Genomic DNA, 24,578 nt, shown 5'->3' with positions numbered 1-24,578 from the left:
TTACCTACCTCGAAGTCCTATTTATACCCGTTTCATATACTAGTCGAACATCTAATCCTTCACCACGAACAAAGTCTCGGTTAAGCACTATCTGCAGCAGTGGATCTAGGAGGCTCGGCTTGAATTCGATCGCGGGCATAGCTAAACGGCCGAAGAATTAGCTAAAAATATTATAAATCTCGCCGTCGAAGAAGTCACTCGGGCGTATCACCTCTATATGCTCTTAAAGATATAACTATACTAGAGCTAGGTTTTACCTTAGGAAGGGCCAAATGTACTCCCTTCTATTCATCGCTTGCGGCAGAGCTAAGAGGAATCAGTAGCCCAAATTAGCCGCATCGTAACGGCTTAGACCATATGGGAGATTTAGGACGAAGCTTAGGGCATATATAGCGATAACCACCTGGGCTCCGAATCTGGATAGATACCGAGAGAATTGCCTTGCTGGAAGGCAGCATGTAAGTTTTTGCCGCCTAAGGATGGTTAGTCTGAATTCGTCTTCTAGCACCTCTTTGGCCGCGCTGATCCGCTAACTTGGAATGGCCTCGACTTTTTGAAGCTATATCGGAAATTCAAGGAATTTTAGGAAACGATTCATAAGCATGCGGGACCTTTCAATACTCAATTTCGTCGCATGATTAGAAACGTCATTCTAATCACCTTTAATGGTGATCGAAGTAAGGAGATCAGGACGAACCGCAGTTCAGGAACCTAGGACGAGGATTAACCATCATTTTTCCGGATCCAGTTCTAGGCTCCATACAGTAACCTGTCAAAAGTCTGTGTCCACCCCACCTGTCGCGCAACGCGTGCATTTTAACCACATAACTTCACTTACACATTCCCAGCCGAAATAAAGTCCAATTTAAATAAATGATATATCAAAATAATGCCCTGATTCTCCTCTTTAATATTTGGTATACCAACCCCGTGCTCGAATCACGGCCTGCAGTCGTCGCTCGGTTGACTCTAGAAGCTCCCGAATCATGCTCTGGGGGATAGAGTTCCACGCAATCTCAACGCACCGTTGGAATTCGACCCTGTCAGCGTAGTTGTCCTTTAGATCCCTCAGATGAGGGAATATTCTACGTAATCGCCTCTTCAGAATGTTCTAAAGGTTCTCAATTGGGCTTATATCAGGCGAGCAAGTCGGCCAATTTAGAAGGATAATACCATGGGATTCAAGCCACGCAGTAATCTCTCTTGACCGATAAATACTAGCATTATCTTACTGAAACCTTCTAGTGCCGTTATATATAGGAAGAAGACTATCTCGAAGTGCAATTTCATAACTCCAAGAGGAATATCCATTCCTAGGAGCCAAGGGTCACGCTTCATGAGGATAATTGGTGTTCTTCCTGTCTTCTAAATTCCCCCCAGAATATCATCGAAATTGGCGGTTTAATATGGTCTCCCTTATTGATAAGCTCCTGATTATACTTCTTATGAGCTCCCCGGAAGAGATAGACATTGGGGTTGCTTGATTTATTATTGATGGAAGATTCGTCAGAGTTGATCATCTAGAAGGTGATTAGCTTGATACCATCACTAACTTTAAATAGCTATACCTCCTCGAGTTCGTCGATTCGTGGCAACCAAAAACGCGCAAATCGAAGCCGCTCTCTCGCTTTATTAGCATCAAGTTTCGGCCTCTCCATTGCTTTCCATTTGCGCTTATAATGGTACTTTACAAGGCGTCGGATTGTCGATTGGCTCACTTCACCATCGAACTCAGAGACGAGGGCATCCCAAGAAATAGAACGGTCTCGGCGAATCATACGTAGAATATAGCGCTTCTGCGCCCTATTGAGGACCGACGGACGTCCTGATCTTGGCTTATTCTTAACGGTGCCGGTCTCACGGAAGCGTTTAAGAACTTTGGCGACAGCGCCGTGACTGGTTTTGAACTGACGCGCGACAGCGCGCTGGCTTAAACCGGCTTCCAGCATCGCCAACATGGCAGCTTTGGCTTCGGGAGAGAATTCATGGTTTTTTTTGGCGATTTCCGGATATAATATCGCCAAAAAGAATGATTTTCTGACATCATAGTGAAAAGTTGTGAAGGGTTGAAGTGGTTGGGGTGGTCGCGACCGCGTCGTGGAGAAAACGCGGTCGCGTCAGGTGGACACAGATGACACATAATTGTATTTCTCGCCACCAAAGAGTAACATGGGGTGCCCTTGGGCCTCGATGGATGACTATCAATGCCGCAATCCCCGGATCCTGCCAGCTACCACCTCTCTGACCATGAGCGATGAGGAATTTCAGAGTCGTGGGGACCAGTTCCAGCAGTCGTGGACACAAGTTGTCCTTTACAAAGACTGCCTGCAACAGATGAAACCTAAAACAAGAAACCGCACATGTCAAGAAGCGCTGCAATGTCTCATAGATATCACAGGGCCCCAATGGACCCGAAGTGGCGATGATCTGGCATATGTCTTGCCCTGGAAATTCTGTCCATTGAAGACGGGAGATGAGTACGAAGATCCCTTCCGCATCGCTATCTCGTCAACGTCTGTCCGTGTCTCATCCAAACCCTACAGACCCACAATCATACTGCCATCCCGCCACAACGCTGTGGTGTTCACTGATGCAATTCAATCTCTTGCTCAACTGAACTGGAGTACTACCCAGCAATTCCGGCGCATTCAAGTGCTACTTACCAACAACGGCAAGCAATACGACATTCGAAGCCATCTCGAAGCTAAAATGAAAGCAATCGAGACTATCACAAGGCTCGATCCTTCGCTAAAACAATTCCTCAGCCAGACCGAGCCTCCCCAAAGAAAAATTAGGAACTTACAGATCTGAGGCCTTCATATGGTCATATGGTCATATCGAGATATGGGGGTTAGGGATGACGGGTGAGTTCCGAAAACAAAATTTGCTTAGAACAGAGCAAAAGTGATATGGACAATAGAGCAAGAAAAATGCAATCGAATGATACTAGTCCCATATTTTCCCCTATCCTGTGGAATAAGTTATCGTGGTTTGGAATATTTAATGGATTGAAGTTTGACAAGTGGGAGCTCATACCTGCACCGGGGTCGGTGCAAATACGATCTGTTATGTAAGCTCGATGTGTATAAGTATAAGAGAGATCTCTCTTTAATCCACATAAGTAAGTATTTGCCCTTATAATTAAAGGGCGAGGATAATTCGTAGCTCTTTAATTAATAGATGTTGCCTATTAGCAGTGTATTAGCCTGCTCAAGTAAGTATAAATACTACCATAGATATCACAATGCGTGTGAATCATATCAACGCGTGTAATATATAATGCAGCTCATTCCCTTAGAAGAAGCCCTCTATTTCTTTTATGAAAGGTTATCGTGAAGATATATAACCGCAATTAACGCTAGCGTTAGAACCCTCGAGATATTGTCGGATACGAGGGTGGTAAGTCAAGATGAATGATGATTTCAAGATGGAAAAGAACAGATTATTGATTGATTCATCTCTGTCCCCTCGTCTTCTTCCTTCTTCGTCCTCATTATATTTGACGAGGAGAGGCTACGATACTAGACCTGCCGAACCTGCAACAGATCTGTAACACCCCTCTGACTCTTGTGGTGCACTCGTGTGACAATCTGGGTAGAGGCATATGTAACACCACTTGGATTTTATACTATAAATCCAAGTTTATTGGTGACCTCACGCAGTCAAGAGGGACAGAGTGTGTATGGTTTGGCCGCAACGGGTCACCCGTCGCTGCGGTCTTGTATGTAAACGTGTTAGACCGTAGCGTCAGAGAGGGCCCCGTCCGCGCTCCCCTGTAGGGAGGCAAAGTGTATGTATATTGCAGTAGTTTTATATACAGAGGGAAGGTGGGAGGGAAAAATCGAGTCTTGACTGCGTGAGAGTTGACGAGCTACTTGCAGAGGCGAGTAATTGACTCCCGTGAGGCAGTAATTCCTCGCCAATCAGGCTGCAATCGCTCTTAATACCAAAGCGATCACGGTGATTACCTTCCTGATCACTATGATTACTTACATGATCACCCTGATCAAGACCTTGGAACAGAGTGACCAAACACAAAGCCTCAAGTATATAAAACACACTTACTCATACTTCCTTATGTACTAGCTATCAATACAACTTGGTTACACTTAATACCCTTGAGCATATTACTAGACGTGACTTACAACCATATTGCTCAGACTACGCCCAGCACTCTCTGCCAACATAAACCCAGCACGACCGGTTTATCCCTTGGGAAACACACGATCGTCATAGAAAGCCTATTCTGCAGTGTGGTCGTTACGTGAGGCAACCCCAATAAAACTACCCCTTTTAAGAAAGCCTTAAAAATTTAAATTAAGCTTTAAATTAATAAAAACTATAAAAGACTAAAAAATAAAGACTATATAGTCTCTAAAGACTATAGGGTAGGTAATAGAAATAAGAGATAAATAAGTAATAGAATTAGTCTTTATAAAAAGCTAATTAGCTAAGTAAGGGATTATAAGATAATAAAAGTAAGTTATAAAATAAATAGAAGTATAAGGTAAAAGGCTAGCTTTTAATTAATAGTCTTATAACTTATATTAATTATATTTATAAAGATCTAAAAAAAAAAACTATTCTAAGGGAAAACTATTTTTTTTTATAACTAATTACTTAGGATTTATTAATTTAATTTAGATAAAAGCTATACTATTAGAAAGTCTTATTCTAAGGCTTTCTAATTATATAAGGTATATATAGATTAGATAAGAAATAGCTAGGTTATAGCATAAAGAAGATAAAACTTATAGGGTTTTATATTTTAGATATTAGAAATTAAATAAGAAATACCTATATAAAAAGGCTAACTTTAATAGAGTTATTAGGCTTTAGATAAAGCCCTAAGTCTAAGTCACGTGACTTACCCTATATAGCTAGAATTGCCTAGAAGGGAAATTTATATAACTCCTTGATATCTGGCTTATCTAAGTAGTTATAGCTTAGGTAAGTATACTAAAAAAAAAGGGGGCCCTATAGGGATACGCCTAGGCGCGCCTCCACTCGCGAACGCGTAGGCGTGCAGATTATGTCAGCCCTCAATTTGGCTTAAACCCCGCATAGCTGTAATTCCGAGTTCTGAGGTGGTTCTTAAAATCCTATAAACTCTACTACTACTACTAAGTACTAAAATCCTATGATCCCGAACGGTGAGGAATAGTTGATTATCTACCTGAATAAATAGCCTGCTGGGCCTCGCCATCTGCCGCTGCCGCCTCCCAAATATCACACATACCTCTTCTACTAGAAAAAGGGATGCGTTCCATCTCCGTAGCTACCTGAGCCTCGACCCGGTCATCTTCTGCTTTGCTCCAATCTAGGTAGGCCATCATCTCCTCTTTAGTCCAATCTCTAGAGCCAGTTGGCGTATCGCAGCGCTTGCCCATCTGCTTCCAATCGAGACACCACTGATAGCTTGATTTGTCATACCGCAGAGGTAGACCTAGCGCCCTCCGATATTGCTGGTTGGTTTTAATACTGCCACGAGGCTGCGCCTTGTACCAGGCATCTCGAGCAGCAACATATCTCTGATAGATAGCCCGCGGGTCATCATACCTAGGTGCCGGCACTATCCTTGCCTGAGCCGACGGTGCTGATGATGATGCTGCCGGCACTGTACTGTCTGTGTCGTCGATACTAACAATAATGCAGCTAGCACTATCCCTGATTGGCCTTGCCTGCCCTGATGACCCTGAAGACATTGGTCTTAGAGCTTCCCCTGCCTGCAAAGATAGTGCTGATGAAGATATCGTCGGCACTAGTCGTACCTGCCCTGATAATGCCGATGGCAACGCTGCTGGCATTGCCCCTACGTGCGCTGACGATGCTGACGACTGCAAAAGTTCCTCGTATCGCTGAGGGCATGCCTTTAAAGTCATTCTATGACCTACTTAGTGGCATCTACTGCATTTAGGTTATGCCTTTAGCCATACTATTGCCTAAACTGCCTCGAATACACTTAGCTCTCTCTAGGTGCTTAATTATGGTCTACTAGTAGTTAAGCCGGCGGCTATTTAATTAGGTCGATGCCGAGGCTCTAGTAGTAACTAATAAACACCATAGCGATTAAGGTGCCAATATATATAAAAATGCTCTAGGCGAAGGGCTTAACCTTATTCTTATAGAGCCTTAAGAGTATAGGCGCAAGGGAGGCCATGAGATTAAGAATGCGCCGGTGTAACTAGGTAGGTTTTCTTTTAAGAGTAACTTCTGCTATTCTTTAACTTTGCGTAAAGCTTCATAAGATACCTAGCCACATATAGCATTATATAGTAATCTAGAGAGCTTAATCGATATTCTCATTTACTAGCTCGCTTAGTTAAATCGCAGTTCAGCTAATTGATTAAGGAGCGTATACTTCATAGCCCTCTAAGCCTCGAAGAGATCTAACATAGATTTCTTAAGGTGGCTCTTAAGGAGCCCATAGATACCCTTAACCCGCGAGGTAATTATATTACTAAAATAAGGGTATTAATTAACCTAAGCCTTTACTAGCTTTTCCTTATATAGATTAAGCTAATTAGCCTTAATATAGCTAACCTCTTTAATATATTACGGTAGGTAGCGCCTTTTAAGCTCTTATACGTGCTAATCAAAGGCCTCTTCATCTAGTGACTTCATAATTAAGTGCCAGTAATTAAAAAACTTACTCTAATCACTTAGGCCCTACTAATAGGCCTCTAATCCTTACTAGTGGCGCATAAATATCAGCTAGCAATAGCAGAGGACTACCTTATTCGCGTGCTATAGGCATAAGAGAGAAATTAAAGATAAGAAGTAGATCTCTGCGGCATTTATATAAGCCTTATCGCGGTCTATTAGGATAATAAATAGAAGCCTTATATTACAGAGTTTATATAGGGACCTAAGCCGGTCTAAGGCCCATAGGTAGTCTTACTTAGTCTCGCCACTAAGAAATGCAAAGGCAATATAGAATAATCACTAGTAGGTATTGACACTAATTATATTAAGTAGTAGCATCCTATATTTGTTTATCTTATATATATAGTCGAGGAAAAGTAGGTCTAGATAAGCCTAGAGGTATACTAATGACTCTAGGTGGGCGAATAACATAGCCGTGACTCAGTCATCTAAATCGAGCTATATCTAGCTCTAAAACCCTTCCTTATCCAGCTGGTTAGCAAAGGCGTATATAGTGCTCTATCCCTCATATAGCTCTCATTTAATATCTGCGATATAATTATAGATATCTTACTAGGTTATAATAATATTCAAGTTCTAATAGATATAAGTCCTAATATCCTTTAGCGCTACTCTGGCATTTATAAGGCAACTAATTATTAACTTATCTATATTAAAGAGCTGCCAATGGACTAATAAGCTAATTTATACTAGCTTAGCTCATAGTTATATAAGGAAAATCAGCCATCTAGACGATACCTTAAAGACTAAGTCGCCTTATCTAGGGATTCCTTCGTAATAATTAAGAACTAATAATTAATTCCTCATATAATAGTCTTACGCTAGCAATCTTTTAAGGCGCTAAGTAGATAACACCACTGATCACATATATATATAATAATCTGCCTGCTACTAATTAATCGCGAAGATCTCCTAGTTATAAATATATATCCTCTAGGTACTACCTATTCATTAATAGCTGCGAGTAAAGCCCCACGTAAATCATATATACCCTCTAGCGAGAGCATATTATTAGGAAATATTACTTAGGCCATAATAGAAACCCGCTCTTAGAGACTATAGTTATATTTAGTAGTGGCAGCAATAGATAGAGCCCCTAAAAACTACGACTATGGGGTTTAAGCCAAATTAAGGGCTAATATAATCTATATGCCTATGCGTTCGCGAGTAGAGGCGCGCCTAGGCGTATCCCTATAGGGCCCCTTTTTTTTAGTATACTTACCTAAGCTATAACTACTTAGATAAGCTAGATATCAAGGAGTTATATAAACTTCCCTTCTAGGTAATTCTAGCTATATAGGGTAAGTCACGTGACTTAGACTTAGGGCTTTATCTAAAGCTTAATAACTTTATTAAAGTTAGCCTTTTTATATAGGTATTTCCTATTTAATTTCTAATATCTAAAATATAAAACCCTATAAGTTTTATCTTTTTTATATTATAACTTAGCTATTTCTTATCTAATTTATATATACCCTATATAATTAAAAAGCCTTAAAATAAAACTTTCTAATAATATAGCTTTTATTTAAATTAGATTAATAGATCTTAAGTAATTAATTATAAAAAAGAATAATTTTCTCTTAAAATAGTTTTCTTTTTTTAGATTTTTATAGATATAACTAATATAAGCTATAAGACTATTAATTAAAAATTAGCCTTTTATCTTATATTTCTATTTATTTTATAACTTACTTTTATTATCTTATAATCCCTTACCTAGTTAATTAGCTTTTTATAAAGACTAATTCTATTACTTATTTATCTCTTATTTTTATTACCTACCCTATAGTCTTTAAAGACTAAATAATCTCTATTTTTTAGTTATTTATAATTATTTAATAAAAAATATATTATATTATATATTAATCTAAATTAAGTAGTTATATTAAACTTAATTATTATAACCTTTTAAGCCTAATAACTTTATAGCTAGATTTAGGTTTTCTAGGGTAGGTTATTTTTCGCTATATAGTATAGTAGTATATATACTATTAGAGAAGTAATATATATAATAGTATTATATAGGCAGCCACCTTAAGGGAAGATATTATAATAATATATAAATTATCTAAATAGCGTTATAGACCTATTATAAGATTAGTAGATCTAGTATCTTAGTATTACCTCTTTAGATATAGAGACAAGGAGGGAGAACAAAGAATAAGGAGATAATATATCTATAGATTAGTCATAGATATGATTATTATCCTAAATTAATTATTCTTACTCCTCCTCTATCTTCTAACTATTTGTTCCCATTATTATATGAATACGCGTGTCTAATATATACTTGCTTAGTGCATAAGCTTATTATGTACGTTAACGTTATATATATATATATAAATTTATGGTATATAAAGAGCCTCACAAGTAGATAAAAATGATTTTCTTGCTGGTTTCCAGTTGAACAGATATATGTCTTGGAGTTTTGGTAACTTTACATTTAATTATCTCTTTTGGCCTTTCGTTGATGCACGTCCCAACCCGGGAACCGTCACTCAATGTGGATATATGCCGCGGCATGACTCTTGGAACAGACGTTTAGTAACCGCCGAGCTCAGAAATCAGGCAAAGAACTTATTCCTCGGCCCTGTGATCTGTGTCTAACGTTTGATCTCCCAACCTTCCTCGGCGTCAGAGTCTGGACATGCCTGTCGATGTCAATTCTGCGGCAGTGTTGACTCCACCCCCACTGGTTAAATTTGCCGAGGCAAGGGGAGTACCAGCGCACCCTAGTTCACATGGCAGACAGCCTCGGTAACTTACGACTAGTGAATCCCTGTTTGCGATTACATATTGGCTGATGTACCAGGGACAATATGACTGCTCGCCAATGCTCCGTAATTGGAATCCAATGACCATCATAACCTACGCTATTGACCGCCTAAAGCAATGTCATCTTCGCAGGGCGAATTCGTCTCCAAAATATGGCAGAACAATCTTTTCGGTAAGCCCTGCCCCCAAGGCGTCTGACTCTTGCTCATCCGTAGTAGATGGCCGGGTAATCTTCTGTACCGGCGGTAGCGGAACGATATGCTCTGCACAAGTAAAAGCGCTTGTCCAGCTAGGAGCCGATGCTTGCATCGTCGGAAGAAATTCTCAGAAGACTGAGAAAATGGCCCAGGCTATCGCTAAAGTCCGTGCCGGCTCCAAGGTGATCGGCATTGGCAACATCGATGTGCGCAAGTTAGAGGCACTAGAGGGTGCCGTCGGTCAATGTGTACGAGAACTTGGCGGTATTGATTTTGTGATGTGAGTATACGCCTTCGTGCATTGCCCCCCGGCCCGATACGCCCAGACTGTCTGAGATTTAGATTCATCTGCTAACCAGAGAAACGGGTCTCAGTGCCGGAGCAGCTGGCAATTTTCTTGCACCGATTGACGGTCTTTCTGCCAATGCGTTCAAGAGTGTAGTGGACATTGATCTGCTCGGATCGTACAACACGCTCAAGTCCACTTTACCATATCTGCTAGCTTCAGCCGCAAGGAACAAGAACCCTGGTTCAACAACTGGCGGGCGCATTATTTTCGTCTCTGCCACGTTCCACTATACCGGAGTTCCCTACCAAACCCACGTTGCCGCGGCAAAGGCTGGCGTGGATGCGCTCTCTGCGTCCGTTGCCTTGGAATACGGGCCAAGAGGGCTGACATCCAACGTCATCAGCCCCGGAGGCATTGAAGGAACTGAAGGGCTTCAAAGACTTTCGAGCGAAGCCTCGCGGGAGTCTGGACAGGCAGCCCGCAATATCCCGCTAGGAAGATACGGTCTTCTCAAGGAGGTTTCTGATGCTACCGTGTTTCTTTTCAGTGAAGCTGGTAATTACATCAATGGCCATGTCTTGGTAGTGGATGGTGGCGCTTGGAGATTGCCAGGCCTCGCAGGTATGTCAGCAGGCTTGGCGTATCCCGATATTGTCCTTGGCGATCAAGAATTGCCTACCGACATCAAGACCGGCCGGGGACCCAAGTCGAAGATATGAGGTACTTTTGTTTTTCAATTATTTGTGTCATTCTCAGTTTCTCCAGATCCCCTTGAGCTAGCATTGCAACCTCATTGTCATCTAGACCCCTCAATTCCATGGTTGTGGAGTCCCTGCTAGGCCCATCGCCTCAATAGTCGCGAAATCGGGAAACATGCACTGGCTGAGGATGGCGTTGACATCCGCATCCTCATATTCGCTGCTGAGTATTGATTAGTTAGTTGCCTTTTACCCAGCCCAACGGCGTCGAGCTGCCGCGTGTAGGAGAACACGTACCTTGCGTCTGTCCCACGCCCATAGCTGCTGGCAGCGTTGAGAGCCCATAGTGTGGGCGACGCTGACCTGGCAATTCTTCCATCGTGATCCTCTCGATTTTCTGGCATAACCACGCCACCTTCATCTGTCCCGGAAGGCGTGATGGGTTCCAGGGCACGGCGTCTGAAATTTATCATCTCTCGAGCTCTTGTGAATAGTCGATACAAGATCTCCGCGCCAAAGTATGTGACCTTTATTTCCTTCACTACCATCATACACAGGTCCAGCTGATGGCAGCCTAGGCGTTGAACTAACTTCCGCGGCGACACAGAATGCAGGAGATGGACCTGCAACGTCGGGACCAGAGCAATGCAACTATCCAATATAAGCAAAGTGGTGTGGAAGGGTTGCTAGTCTTCGCTGATTTGTTCTTACATTAGTGATTGAGAGAGGCGGATCATGTCTCCCGCGACCATATTACCGAGGACGTTATTCGTATTCATGGCTGCGGTGGTTGCTTTCCTTTCTACACTCGATAGCCAATCTTGTGATCTTTTGTCATGGGTGACGGCGGGCTGATTGCCAAGGCTTTGTAATATAAATGGGCGAAACAGAGTTATGAGTGTAGACCTAGTAGCAATTGTCATAAATAATACTTTTTGCCATATGGTGAGCATTCTTACTCGAAGAACAATTCGAAATGATGCATGTGAAGAGTGAGAACAGGATCGGTAGCTCTAGCTTTGAGACGATCCAGGTGCTCGTGATGTCCTCTAAGTTCGCGTTCCAGATCATCCACGTCCGAGTGGATAGAAAGTGTCCGCTTGGCGAGGTGTTGGACAGCAAGAATCCTTGACAGAATGCTAGTAACAGAGAGCAACTCATCCCACAGCAAGAACAGATCTTTAGAATCCTCTGGGATATACCGCCGACGTTGAGACTCTGTCAACCCAGAATACAAGTTTTCGGAGGCATTTGCATCAGGCTTTGGCGTATCGGAGTGCGCCAAGTCAATCCGCATCGGCCTTCCCATGCCAACGGATAACCACGCTTCTCGGAAGAAGCAGGACCACCACAGATGTCTCCATAAATCCCGATCGATGGATGAACTATACTGGGAGTGGTTGAGGCTGGCATCAGGTTGACGATGTAACCCAACCGTCTGGCAAAGGCTGATGGCGATGCCGTTCCAGTGCCACGGCCCAAGTCTGTCCTCTGTATCTGAGTACCAGAAGCCCATCAGCAGCACCGCCTGGATTAGGGCTATCTTGGACCGTTCGTGATCTGCGTCGTATAACGCCTACAGGGAGGAAAATTAGATGTGACCATGAGTCAGACAAACGGAGCGCATACCTTGGCACGTGAGAACATTGCCCGTTTCATGTCCTTTCGTGACTCGTAGCCAGCTGACTGCACGGTCGTCATGTCGGCAAACTGGACGACGAAAGATCAGCGAACTCTGCGATGACGTAACCCATTGCAACGGATCTTTCCCTACGTTTGTAGCTGCCAGAAAAACGCTCCAGAGAAGATGAAGGCACACCCCATTCTGTCCTGGGCTTTCAAAAGTTTTGAGGAATGAAGAGACATGTACAACGGGGAAAAAAGGGTGCACGTAATGGAAGTAGGCCTGGACGAGTGTTTGTTGGATGTCGAGAGCTGGTAAATCAAAACACCCTCTTTTTTTCAAGTAATCGAACGTCTCAGTATCAATATTGGTCGAACTTAGGGCGGCGACGACAAAGTGACCACTTTTGCCCGGACGCTCGGGTTCGCAAAGCTCGGCAACGAGAGCAACACCTTGAGGATCACCTTGTGCGAGGGTTAGAACCCCACAAGCAACTGCGTCACGGCTAATGGCACTGACCATACACTGGTGAACAAGCTGCTTGGGCTTGAGGGGTTGTCGTGTGACGTTCCTGGGCTTGTGAGTGGTGGCCGAAGTGGCCAGTAAACGGACGGTAGACTGGCTCATCGAGGCTTGCCCCGTCCTGGGTGACGGACCCCGCGGCACTCAACGTCCTCGGTGGATCCTGGCCTCTCCGTGTTCTCGCAGCGCTCCGAGGTCGGCAAAGAGCGTCCATCAGTGAATTGCTAGGCCTGAATGGAACTAACCCGAGGCTCACCTTTGAGGCTGCCTAGGACGTGCTTGACAGCTAACGTTGTCTAGGGAACAGTTCGTGCAGGGGATCCCAGTTTGCGAGATGCTGCAGCGAACTTTGCGAGCGTGACAGGCATGGCAAGCCACGGCTGCTCTTTTCCTTGACCTAGAGAAGGAATCGGCGGATCCCGAAGAAGGCATGTTGATTACGGATGTCGATGGAAACAGATCAGAATGCGGGCCACGACGCAAGAAAAGGCTAGATATAGTAATGTTTGCCTCGGCAAACTTTGAGATGCTGTGTTGCCGAGGTAGCACACGTACCCTAAATACATGATTGGATGATGTTTGTGTACAGTGGGGCTTTGAACAGAGATCAGAAGCCAGGGGTGGGGGGGACGCAGTTAAATTCTTCGAACATCGGAACCCAAATCATGGACAGGGAGTAATATTGCCCCACCACGCCGCTTCAGAAGCATGCTTGCTCAAAGTCGGTGCTTCTTGGTTCCAGAGATAACCTTGCCCATCTCCTCTTGTGGGATGCCTTCGCAGAAACGCTCAAGGCCCTGGAACGTCTCTAACGGTGCCATCTCGTCCTGCTCACGAACGATCCGGCGACGCATCAGTGCCTTTGTTCCCAGCAAACTCGAGCCGACCAGATGTGAACTAAAAGTCTGGCGCAAGTATTCCAACACCTGGAACCGGAAGTTGTTTTTGTCCTTGAAGACGTGGTTGACGAAGCCGACCTGGACAAGCTCGCTGACTGGGATCTTTCGGCCCAGGATCAGTGCCTCGTTGGCCTTGCCGGGTCCCATCCTATGGACGAACGCAACGCTGGCACCGCCTTCAGCAACTAAACCTAGCGAGCTAAATGGCGTCAAAAGATACGCATCAGGCACTGCGTAGATAAAATCTGAGTGGGAAATGAGGGCGGCCGAAAGTCCGAGCACAGGTCCGTTCAATGCAGTCACAAGGATTTTGGAGTGGCTGTAAAAGGCCCTCGCAACATCCAAGTTGTTGTTGACGAGCTTCGGAAGCCAATAGGAACGGGACAGCATCTCGTCCATGGACGGAGGGCTGTCTTTGAGATCGGCACCACTTGTGGAGGCGAGTCAGGGGCCTGGTCTCACTCGATGGGGTGAGGGCTGACTTACGTGGAGAAGAAAGGCCCCTCTCCAATCAGAAGAGTGACGTAAACATCCTTGTTTGCATCCGCCTCCCTGAGCAGGCTCGCTAGGCGACAGAATGAGCTCTGTGTCAGAGAGTTAAATTTTGTCGGGTTGTTGAGTGTGATGATGGCAAAGTTGCCTTCGTAGTCGATACGGACGAGGTTCTGGTCAGACATTGTGTGGAGTGGGTGGGGTGTCAGAAGTTAAGAAGCGGAGTCGACAGCGTGTCTTTGGTGACAGATGAGACAGCCCCGGTGATGGCTCAGCGGTGCAGTGTATAAGTAGTGCTCCGTCTACTCCCAGTCGCCTCGGCATGTTCAATGCACCGCGGCAACCTTGGACGGTCTCTGGTAGCAAACAAACTGCCTCGGTAACTTCCTTCAACCCCTTTCTCGCCCACTTTTATCTTCCGCGGCGTATTTATGGGCTTGACCCGGAAAATCATGTTGTTGGCGTGGACTTTCCACGACTCGTTGGAGTAGAACAGCTTCTCACATGATGACGGGATGGAACTGGCTGATCATAACCGCACTGGGCATCTTTGCGAAGTCACTGCCCTTCGTATGGCATGTGAGTGTCGCCGACAAACCTGTTTTCAGAATGCCCACTAGCTAATCCAAACAAGCTCCGGTTCTTCTGGGCTTTGCTCAGATGGAAGTTATCCTGCTACTTGAGGGATTCACCTCGGTTCACCAGCCGGCACTTGTTTCTGCCGTCAATCGTTGATGCTCGGCCTGCCCTCCCTGAATGCGACTTCAATCTTCATAAATCAAACTCGACATATTTCACCGACCTGGATGTTGCCAGATCACACTTGAGCAGCATTTTGTTTGCCCCCATACTCTTTGGTATCACACCTCTTGGCCGGTGCAATCTTGTTGTCGGCGCGGTTTCTTAGGTCTTTCGGAAGGAGATCAAGCCCTATCAGCCTTACGAGCTCTGGGCCAAGGTTGTAAGCTGGGATGAGAAATGGGTTTATATGGTTACTCATTTTGTTCCGCGGGGGACTTCTCGACCCCAGTGTTGTATGCCCGAGGCTTCTCAACGTGCCGGCAGTCCGCCCCACCCTCATATGGCGCCGGAAGCAAAATTGTGAAATGTGGTGCTCGCGTCTGCCATCACTCGCATGGTGTTCAAAAGGGGTCGGGTGACCGTTCCACCAGCCCATGCACTCAAAGCATGTGGGCTCCATCCAGAGAGGACTCCGGAGTCGGACACGCCAGTAGCTCCCGAGTATGCTCCGTCAAAGCCTTCATCTCTTTATCCTTTAGCTGGGACTGGTAGTCAATCGGCAGCGTTGTCTGCTAAGGATAAAAACCTAACATACTACAACGACATGGAAAGTCGGAGGGAGGCTGCTTTGCCAATAGTCCAACTCCAGAACGGCTGGGATGCGGTGCACAGTCTATTCCAGACCGAACCTTACCCCTTAGCAAGACACAAGGACTATATATGAAGGCCGAAAATACTAGCGCCCTCATCGATGTAGGGGAACTAATATGGTCTGGGATACTTCTTATCTTATCTTATCTTATCTAGTGAACAGGGGTACCGTTTTGGATAGCGTTCCCTTTACCACCGATAGGTACTAGTCCTAAAAATTAACAAGGGGGCTGTTCGTCCGAGACGCGATCTTATTAGCTGAGTCCTCCCAAACACAAGCGAAATTCAACACCGGAAACCCATCACTGATCCTGGAGACTACACTGATGTCAGACAGCGCGCTCTCACAAGTTAGGTCACTAATGATGAAAGATGATATTGGAATGATCTTGAGTATATTGATCAGGTTCCTTCTGTTCGACCTCCTTATAAGTTAAAGGATCAGACTGGTAAATCAGGCTTCCAATTTAATGAGATCAAGGTTGTACCTACCCCTGATAACCAGGTAGGAAGCTTCGACTCTTCTAGCTATAGTTCCCTTACTAACTTATCTACTTATCTAACAGGTGAATCAAATCGCCTGGAAAGATAATGCCCTTGTATTATTCTTATTAACTGTGTTTAAGGGCGATGAGAGAACCGACCGTTAGAGGAAGAAACCATTAACGAAAAAAGGCTATAGCGCGGCCGATATAGCATTTCTTTGGCGGTGAGCTAGTCAAGCTGATATCTATCCCTACGGTGGCTGCTTCTTATAATGATGAAATGAATCATGTGGATCGAGGAGACCAAATGAGGGCATATTAAGGTTATGATTACTTGATCCGCAGAGGCGCTTGGTAGGCTCTCACTTGACCTTCCTTCTTGATGTGGCCCTTGTGAATAGTTACCTCCTTTAACTCCATGGGCAGCCAAGTTGGAAGCGATATGTAAGTCAGAAAGAGTGGCGCCGATGCATTTATAACGAGCTCTTCAATGCGTTCCATACGACCAGTCAGTTACGGAGGAAGTTTCGGACTAGAGCCGAATTTACGCCTATTGCATAGCATGAATTTATCGCAAGAGGGAAAAAATCGGACTGCGTAGCCTGTCAGGGTTATCGCCTTGGGCAGCCCGAGGTCGAGGAGCTCGAGGCGGCCGTTGGCGCCGGTCAGTAATAACAGAAGGGGGCATCGGCGCCGACAATTAACGAAAGGATGTAAGCAATGCGATGTCGCGCTTTGTAACTCAGATTATTGTTGGGACTTCTATCATAGGCTATTTTAGGTGGGAAGTAATGTACCTTTCATGTTTGGATTTTAATTGGCTAGACACCCCTGTAGTGACCTCTACGGAGGTTTCCGACAATTGAAGGGATCTTTGACCCAACGGCACAGTGTTTGGGTTGTCATGTTGGTCGGCAATTTGGTCCTTTTGCGGTCGAGACGCGAGGTCACATGAGCGCAGCGGCTATTCCAATTCTGGTAAGTCGGAATATATTTCCAGCTATGGTTAGTCGTATCCGCCCCCCCGATTGCTTGATTGATTGATTACGGGGTTGGGTTGACTTCTGGATCGGAGAGATAACAAGGTTTCGACTTGATGGGAGCTGTAAAGTCAAACAAGTACCGCGCACTTATCTGCTCTGGGAAGTTTATTCAAAATTCGAAGACATCAATCATTCAAATCATTCATCATGGCTCGCTCGGAGCTCCACGAGAAGCGGAACAAAACTGTACGAGATGGCTTAAGCTCTGTTGCAGAGGCTAGAGCAGCTTCCCCTTCTACGACGCAGGCTATGACACTTCAATGCCGGGAATTAGGCGTAGACCTGACTACCGAGGACATACCAGAGGGTCAGGGTGCAAAGATACACTGGATAGGTGACAGATCTCCTCAGACAGTCATTCTATACTTTCATGGTATGAGACTACAATGCTATCAGAGCGGTTGCTCGATGAGTCCCTTGTTGCTCTGAGCTGACGAGGATTGTATGCTATTGAAGGCGGTGGTTTTAGCTTCAGTCCCACTCCGGGTCACATAAACTTCATCGTTGAATCGCAGCAAAGATTGGCGTCGCACGATAAACCATTCGCCTGCGCATTTGTTGAGTACGGTAAGGCCAATTCCAACTTTTCAGCTGCAAGCGAGTTGGGGAGATTCTAACACTCACTTCACAGGTTTAACTCCCATGGTTAAATTTCCTGTTCAGCACATTCAAGCTGTTGCAGCACTTAATCTTCTCCTGAAGTCTGGTAGAAAACCTTCCGACGTGAGTCACAGTAAGCGTTCTAGATTGCCTATTATCTTACTAACTCAGCCGAACCAGATTATCGTTGCTGGTGATTCTGCTGGCGGGAACTTAGCTGTTGGGGTGATTTCTGCATCACTACACTCCTACCCAGGCATCCCACCGCTTAGACTTGATTCCCCTCTGAAAGGGTTGATGGCAATTTCTCCCTGGATTAGACTTACTAGGGATCCCGACTCTTACAGAAACGACACGTCCAAGGAAGTTTTCGATCCCAAGATTCTCCCAATGCTTGCGGATGATCTCAGGACCTTGGAAGAAAGTAACGAGTTTTCGGAGCCGTGGCAAGCAGCTTCAAGCTGGTGGGCCGATGCTCCAGTCTCTTCCATCTTAGTATTAGCTGGCACAAGTGAGGCGTTTTACCATGACATCAAGGATTTGGGGTCGGCGTTGGCTGATGCTGGCCTGAATGTGCGCACTGTGGATTGTGACGAGCAAATACACATCGAGTGCGTTCATGATGCCGGCTTTGGGCTTGAGCCTGGGCCAATGTCATTTGAAGTATGGAACTTTTTGGAAGAGACAGTATAGAGGGGTTGTTTGCCTATAGCAATCCGAAGAACGTTTCAAGATTCTATTGATTTATTACATGAATCCGATGGGAGACGGGCGAAGACTTGGGCACTGAAAGCGGCGTCCTAATGGGCAAGCACACTTGACAACTTAAAGCTATCTCCTAACTCCTAGATATATTAAAGATGCTAAGTAGCTCACTTATAAATAGACCAAAGCTTAAACTTTTATAAGTTATCTTTTATTCTTTCCTCTATAAATAACAGTAATTTTTTAACTTTATTATAATTTTTATATAAAAATATAGTAAAATAAAATTGAAAATACTAGTAAATTTAAGTTATATAATTTCTATTTTAATAAAACTATATAAATTAAGTAATTTAATAGTTTTAAAAACATATTATACTTTTTTAAGTACCTTAGAAAAGAATTTAGTAAGATTTACTAATAATAAAGATTAAAACATTTAAGAACTTAAAGTAAAAAATAAAGCAGTTGCAAAACAGATAGATTAAAAATTTACTTATAAAACCATATTAACATATTTTACAAGAGAAATATTAACTTAAACTCAAGTATCAGTAGCTGAATAATACTAAGTGATTCAAGTAATTCCAGCAGCAATACAATTTGGGAAATTGCATCCGATCCTTAAAGTTGTAATAGGGTAATCACGGGTAGGTGCAGTTTGGCGGAGGCGAAAGGTGGTACTGTATTAAGTACAAGGCTTAAGCTTGCCTCCTTCGGCTGTGGTGACACGCAGCCGAAAAGGAGAGGATTCCTTCACGAGAGGCGAGGGTCACGTGGGTGACCAGGTGACCCCACCTCGTTACAAAAGTAATAGTGCTATCTCCTAGAAGCCTGTAAGGCCAGTCAGGTTACAACGAGGGGTTATAGCCAATAGAAATGCACCCAGCAGGAGGTACTTCTAATGCCACTTAATCTATACGGTAATAGAAGTACTAACAGTTCTAATTGTTATAAATCACTCTATTACGAGGGGTTATAGCCAATTGGAATGCACAGAGCATGAGGCACTTTTATTGCCACCTAAATTATGCGGGTAATAAAAGTACCAGCAGGTCTCGTTACTACAAATCGCTACATCATATCCCGCTCCTAAAATCGGAGCTTTTAGTACCCCGCTCGTACTTCTGTGATGATAGGGGGCGGGGTACGGATGGAGCCCATTGAGCTCTCTGGAGATAAGCAGCACCAAGACGGATAGCGCAACTGCGGCGATCATATTCTCCAGATTCGACCGGGTAGAAGGGAATTGTGAGGCTTGAAACTGCATGAGCGGCTGAAACAAGAATCTGGGGATGCTTCTCCATTTCAGTAACTATACCGGAATAGTAAATATTAAGCGAAAACTAACCCCAAGATCAGTAGCGGCTCGCATGTAGGTTCCCAAACCGGAGATAGGGAACCTGTAGACTAACCATTGGGACCCCCAGATTCCCCGCGATTGCAAGTGATGGGCGGAATGACCTTTGTCACATGCGATTATTGCTTCTTCAGGCCTCGAAGAAACGCAACACCCTGCCACACTTGAACATACGTAGCTCGATCGCAATGGAGGCAATCCAGAAAGCGTAGATACACGAGGCTCTTCCCCGCATGTCCAGGGCCCCGCGCCATCTCCAGAGCGCTTTCCCTTCTTGGAAATTTGCCGACCATACTTATCTTGAGAATCGCCGTCAAAGTCTGACAATTGTGTGATCAATATGTATGATATAATGCGGCATGTTTGATTGACTTTCTGTCCCGCTGTCACACGGTTTAACTCTCATCTTCAACAACAATTCTTCCAAAACCTGATTGCGACTCATTCATTATCAGAATGTCTCTACCATTGGATTACGATGTTCTCATTGTGGGAGCTGGTCTGGGAGGAATCTCCCAGACCCAAGAAGTCAAGAGCGCAGGATTATCCGTCAAGGTCGTCGAACGGGCTGGTGATGTCGGTGGAACGTGGTACTGGAACCGCTATCCCGGTGCCATGAGCGACACCGAGAGCTACCTCTACCGTCTAACCTGGGATAAGCAAGACCTTATTGATTACCCTTGGCCAAACCACTATCTGGAACAAAGCGAAATTCTCAACTATACCCGCTACATTGTCGACAAGCATGATCTCCGCAGACACATGCAATTCAATACTGAGGTGGTCTCGGCAGAATGGCAAGGGGACCATTGGTTCTTTACCCTAGACAACGGCCAGAACTTGCGCGCGCGATACTTCATCACAGCCCTTGGTCTCCTATCAACACCTACCTATCCTGATATTCCGGGCATCGACAAATTCAAGGGCGAGAGGTATCACACTGCTGAATGGAACCCAAATATCTCTGTTGAGGGCAAGCGAGTTGGCGTTATTGGCTGCGGTTCTACCGGCGTACAGGTCGTTACAGCCTTAGGGCCCAAGGCTGCCCACTTGTACAGCTTTCAGAGGAACCCACAATACAGTGTGCCCAGTCAAAACCGCCCAGTTGAGCCAGAGTATAGGAAGTGGGTGAACGAGAACTGGGACAAGATCCTACAAGATATGAGGCAGTCTTCCACCTGCTTCGGCTTCCAGGAGTCGAAGATTCCTTATGCTTCCGTCCCAGCTGAGGAGCGAGAGGCTGTATTCGAGTCACTCTGGCAGCAGGGTAACGGCTTCCGATTTATGTTCGGTGGTTTCTCAGATGTTGCGACCGATAAGGAGGCGAACGATGCAGCCTGCGACTTCATCAAGAAGAAGATCCGTGAAGTAGTCAAAGACCCTGTCAAAGCCAGGAAGCTCACTCCCAGCGAGCCATATGCACGCCGACCCCTGTGCGATCACGGATACTATGAGCAGTTCAACAGGGAGACGGTTGATGTCGTTGACTTGCGCGAAGAGTCTGTGGTGGAGATTACGGAGACTGGTATCCAAACAAAGGCTGGACATTATGACCTGGATATCCTGATTTTTGCTACTGGCTTTGACGCCGTCGATGGTAGCTTTAATCTTGTAGAGATCCGCGGCAACAAGGGTCAAACCTTGAAGGATCAGTGGGCCAATTCCGATGCCCCGAAGAGCTACCTCGGTCTGATGGTGTCGGGCTTCCCCAACATGTTTATGGTGCTGGGTCCTCAAGGTCCTTTCGTCAACAACCCAGCCGGAATCGAGGTGCAGACCGCGCTCAACGTCAAACTAATTCAGTACACCGAAGAGATGAGGGCTAAGAACGGCCAAGCAGCCCTCGAGGTCAATTCCGAGACCGAAGATGCCTGGGTTGACCTTTGTAACGCCTCTGCTCAGGCCACTCTGTTCCCCCAAACCGGATCATGGATCTTTGGAAACAATGTCAAGGGAAAGAAACCTGCTTCAAGATTCTTCATGAACGGCATGGCCAGCTACCTGGAGCACGTCGATGGGCTGATTTCCAAAGGCTACCCGGGACTGAAAACAGCCGCTTAGTCGCTACGACGGATGACGAGGAGGTGAATTAAGGTATCGCAATGGTTGAGCTTGCGACGGGCATAAGGTTTTGAGAGCACAAAGCATTCGGATAGGAATTCAAATAGTTTCAGAGTGTTGGATTATCACAGATTCACATTCGTACTCGTTACATGGCCCTCACATAGCAAGAAGTAGAAAAATGTATACATTACTTAGTTCCAATAACCTGTTCACCGAGCATTATCTCACCTAAGAACAATCGTGCTATAAAGATGCAGATGCTCAAACATTTTCTTATGATTTGCAACAACCTTAAAAATCTGACTTAAACATATCTCCGTACATGACAAACGAGAATGGTAGATGGTAATGGAGAATCCGTCTAACTCGCCCATTGTGATGCCTAATCATGTGTTTGCTTTGCCAAGGTCGTCGCCAAACTGGATCTCAACTGAGAATACAAATGGTTGTCACAGAAACTGAACATCATCTCCCATGACCTCCCCGAAACAAGTATTGACCAGTGGGCTCGATGGCTGACAAAACTTAAACAATGATGCTCACTATCGCCTAGCTATGCTTCACACGGAATGAAGACGTAGACTTGAACTTGAAAATTTTATCATGTCCTCGTGTTGAGTTGTGCGGCGTACAAAATACTCACGTGTTCTCTAGGTCGCTTCCTTCCCAGTACAGCCAAGATCCGATATCGACCCCCTAACACAACAATATGATAAGAGCCAGCAGCAAACGACGGCCGCTTATCTCTGAATCCAACACTAGACATGTCAACCCATGCCTAGCATGAGTAATTATCTGAATTAAAGTGTTCCTTGCATTCCAGTGCCAAGTCGCCGTTCTTGCCGTTCTTGCCGAAGCTGCCGAAATTGCCAAGACAGGGTCATAGATAATAGCAGTGTATCGTGGGGAGCGTAGCCAGCTCAGAGTCAGCGCTGGATCTCTGGTGGACAGGACAGGGTACCGCGGCATGCTAAAGCCTCGGGTGCTGCACCCTGCACCAAGGATCCTGATATGGAGCTGTTGACAGCTTCCCCGCCCTTGGAAGCTATGCAAACGTTTCAGAGAAGCTACCTTGAGTTCATGGCGGCTTAATCTATACTTTACTGTTGTCTCCGTACGGGAGGAATAAGCACCAGGATAGCTTCAAAGATCCCACAGTCTGATGTGCAACAGAGATTCGCTAAGTATTTCCGGAAAGGGCAACTTTTGACTGTTGGCATTGGCTATACCCCGCACTGTGCCCCTCTATCAGCAACAATACAATGTCTCTTTCATCTTTCGATAAAAACATAAATGTTTTGACTGGGAAGCTCGGTGGTCGTTCAATCTCACATTCACTGATTGTACTATCCCTGTTTGTCTTCAATTCACACGATAGGTTGCGTATTTCCCACACGCCCCACTACCTCACACCATCTTGACAATGGCTTCATTAGAGGGCAAAATTGTAAGTCTCATGGCGATTTGCGGTGACTTCATTTCATACCAGCCAGCTAGCAGGTGAGTAAAGCTGACATACTCACGTGCAGATTGCCGTGACAGGCGCCGCTTCGGGCATGGGTCTCTGTATTTCTCAGATCTTGGCCTCTCGTGGCGCAACTGTCTCGCTTGGCGATATTAATCAGAAGGGTCTCGAATCAGCGGTTGCTACACTGGGCGGCAACGGCAAGCACATCACCACCGTTGTCGACGTCACGAAGAGCGTTTCGGTTGATGCTTGGATTGAGAAGACCGTGAAAGAGCTCGGCGCCCTACATGGCGCCGTCAACTTTGCAGGTATTCTAAAGGCTGATACCCTTATTAAGGACGAATCCGATGAGAGCTGGGATAGGATGATGAACATTAACGCCCGCGGTATCTTCTTTTGCATTCGCGCACAGCTTAAGCACATTCAGAAGGGAGGCAGTATTGTGAGTTGGATCAGTACCACACGAAACATCTATTACAATCGCTCTAACCACTCTTCTCCGTTGTCAGGTATCTGCCGCCAGTGTGAATGGTTTCCGTGCTTGCCCCATGGTCGGCTCATACATCGCCAGCAAGCACGCTGTCGTTGGTTTAACCAAAGCCGCTGCCCAAGAGAATCCTGATGTCCGCATCAATTGCGTTGCCCCTGGTAAGTAGTTGCCCAGAATCGTTTTGCAAGTCAAGAAGTCCAAGCGACGGCGCTAATCGTCGTCCTTCCCTGTTGTAGGTGCGGTCAAAACCCCTATGCAAGATGCTACCCTTGACCTGGACTCCGAAATCGCTGCCCAGGTACAGAAGCGTTTCGCTGAACCCAAGGAGATTGGCAACGTTGTCGCCTTCCTCCTAAGCGACGAGGCATCCTTCGTAACTGGTGCAGCCTGGAGCGTTGACGGTGGCTGGAACACCTAAACAGTGACTCGCCAAAGCTGAAAGTCGTTCTTGTGTAAAGACTTGCCGGGAATAGCCCGAGATTGGTTAGCGTATGTACAGGCACTAGGCGTTGATGATTGCTATCTTGCGCTAGAGTTATGGCTTATCAAAGTCTACACGGGAAATGAGAAGCTACAGGCAATTTACAAGAACGAGAATCTAGATAGATACGGGAACAATAGTAACATCTTGCACATGTATACCTCACTAGTAAGATTGTGATTGTTGCTGCCAAGCTCGGATTAACTGGGATCCTCCAGAATGTGGAGATATGTAAATCTTGGGTAATTACTAATTACTGCACTGCTCTGTACGGGGTGCTTCACTTCTGACGTACTAGCTGCTAGGTTGATGATAATGGGAAACC

At 45.3% G+C, this 24,578-nt stretch overlaps 8 protein-coding genes across 8 annotated transcripts; 5 read left to right on the top strand and 3 right to left on the bottom strand.

The window, feature by feature from the left end:
* Window positions 1-1,562: 1,562 nt before the first annotated feature.
* Window positions 1,563-1,958, bottom strand: MRS44_009666 (uncharacterized protein; the record flags this gene model as incomplete). The annotated part of the gene is made up of 1 exon (XM_065621410.1): window positions 1,563-1,958. One exon carries the CDS (start codon window positions 1,956-1,958, stop codon window positions 1,563-1,565), a length of 396 nt encoding a protein of 131 aa, XP_065477482.1.
* A 289-nt stretch (window positions 1,959-2,247) lies between these two features.
* On the top strand, window positions 2,248-2,811 carry MRS44_009665 (uncharacterized protein; the record flags this gene model as incomplete). The annotated part of the gene is made up of 1 exon (XM_065621409.1): window positions 2,248-2,811. The coding sequence occupies one exon, from the start codon at window positions 2,248-2,250 to the stop codon at window positions 2,809-2,811; it is 564 nt and encodes a 187-aa protein (XP_065477481.1).
* Window positions 2,812-9,561: 6,750 nt separating this feature from the next.
* On the top strand, window positions 9,562-10,649 carry MRS44_009664 (uncharacterized protein; the record flags this gene model as incomplete). The annotated part of the gene is made up of 3 exons (XM_065621408.1): window positions 9,562-9,616; window positions 9,663-9,921; window positions 10,016-10,649. 3 exons carry the CDS (start codon window positions 9,562-9,564, stop codon window positions 10,647-10,649), a joined length of 948 nt encoding a protein of 315 aa, XP_065477480.1.
* Window positions 10,650-10,739: 90 nt separating this feature from the next.
* Window positions 10,740-12,879, bottom strand: MRS44_009663 (uncharacterized protein; the record flags this gene model as incomplete). Its single annotated transcript, XM_065621407.1, has 6 exons — window positions 10,740-10,848; window positions 10,926-11,279; window positions 11,340-11,534; window positions 11,588-12,204; window positions 12,258-12,338; window positions 12,403-12,879. 6 exons carry the CDS (start codon window positions 12,877-12,879, stop codon window positions 10,740-10,742), a joined length of 1,833 nt encoding a protein of 610 aa, XP_065477479.1.
* Window positions 12,880-13,490: 611 nt separating this feature from the next.
* Window positions 13,491-14,350, bottom strand: MRS44_009662 (uncharacterized protein; the record flags this gene model as incomplete). Its single annotated transcript, XM_065621406.1, has 2 exons — window positions 13,491-14,103; window positions 14,160-14,350. The coding sequence occupies 2 exons, from the start codon at window positions 14,348-14,350 to the stop codon at window positions 13,491-13,493; spliced, it is 804 nt and encodes a 267-aa protein (XP_065477478.1).
* A 2,882-nt stretch (window positions 14,351-17,232) lies between these two features.
* Window positions 17,233-18,378, top strand: MRS44_009661 (uncharacterized protein; the record flags this gene model as incomplete). The annotated part of the gene is made up of 4 exons (XM_065621405.1): window positions 17,233-17,458; window positions 17,524-17,652; window positions 17,717-17,808; window positions 17,857-18,378. The coding sequence occupies 4 exons, from the start codon at window positions 17,233-17,235 to the stop codon at window positions 18,376-18,378; spliced, it is 969 nt and encodes a 322-aa protein (XP_065477477.1).
* Window positions 18,379-20,206: 1,828 nt separating this feature from the next.
* On the top strand, window positions 20,207-21,811 carry MRS44_009660 (uncharacterized protein; the record flags this gene model as incomplete). The annotated part of the gene is made up of 1 exon (XM_065621404.1): window positions 20,207-21,811. The coding sequence occupies one exon, from the start codon at window positions 20,207-20,209 to the stop codon at window positions 21,809-21,811; it is 1,605 nt and encodes a 534-aa protein (XP_065477476.1).
* Window positions 21,812-23,237: 1,426 nt separating this feature from the next.
* MRS44_009659 (uncharacterized protein) lies at window positions 23,238-24,190 on the top strand (the record flags this gene model as incomplete). The annotated part of the gene is made up of 4 exons (XM_065621403.1): window positions 23,238-23,261; window positions 23,344-23,724; window positions 23,792-23,930; window positions 24,009-24,190. 4 exons carry the CDS (start codon window positions 23,238-23,240, stop codon window positions 24,188-24,190), a joined length of 726 nt encoding a protein of 241 aa, XP_065477475.1.
* Between the last annotated feature and the right edge of the window lie 388 nt (window positions 24,191-24,578).

Source organism: Fusarium solani, assembly GCF_023522795.1.
Source record: "Fusarium solani strain SB1 chromosome Unknown bctg00000005, whole genome shotgun sequence".
Lineage (NCBI taxonomy): Eukaryota > Fungi > Ascomycota > Sordariomycetes > Hypocreales > Nectriaceae > Fusarium > Fusarium solani.
Note: the sequence above shows the minus strand (reverse complement) of the source record. Positions and strands in the feature narration are given on the sequence as shown.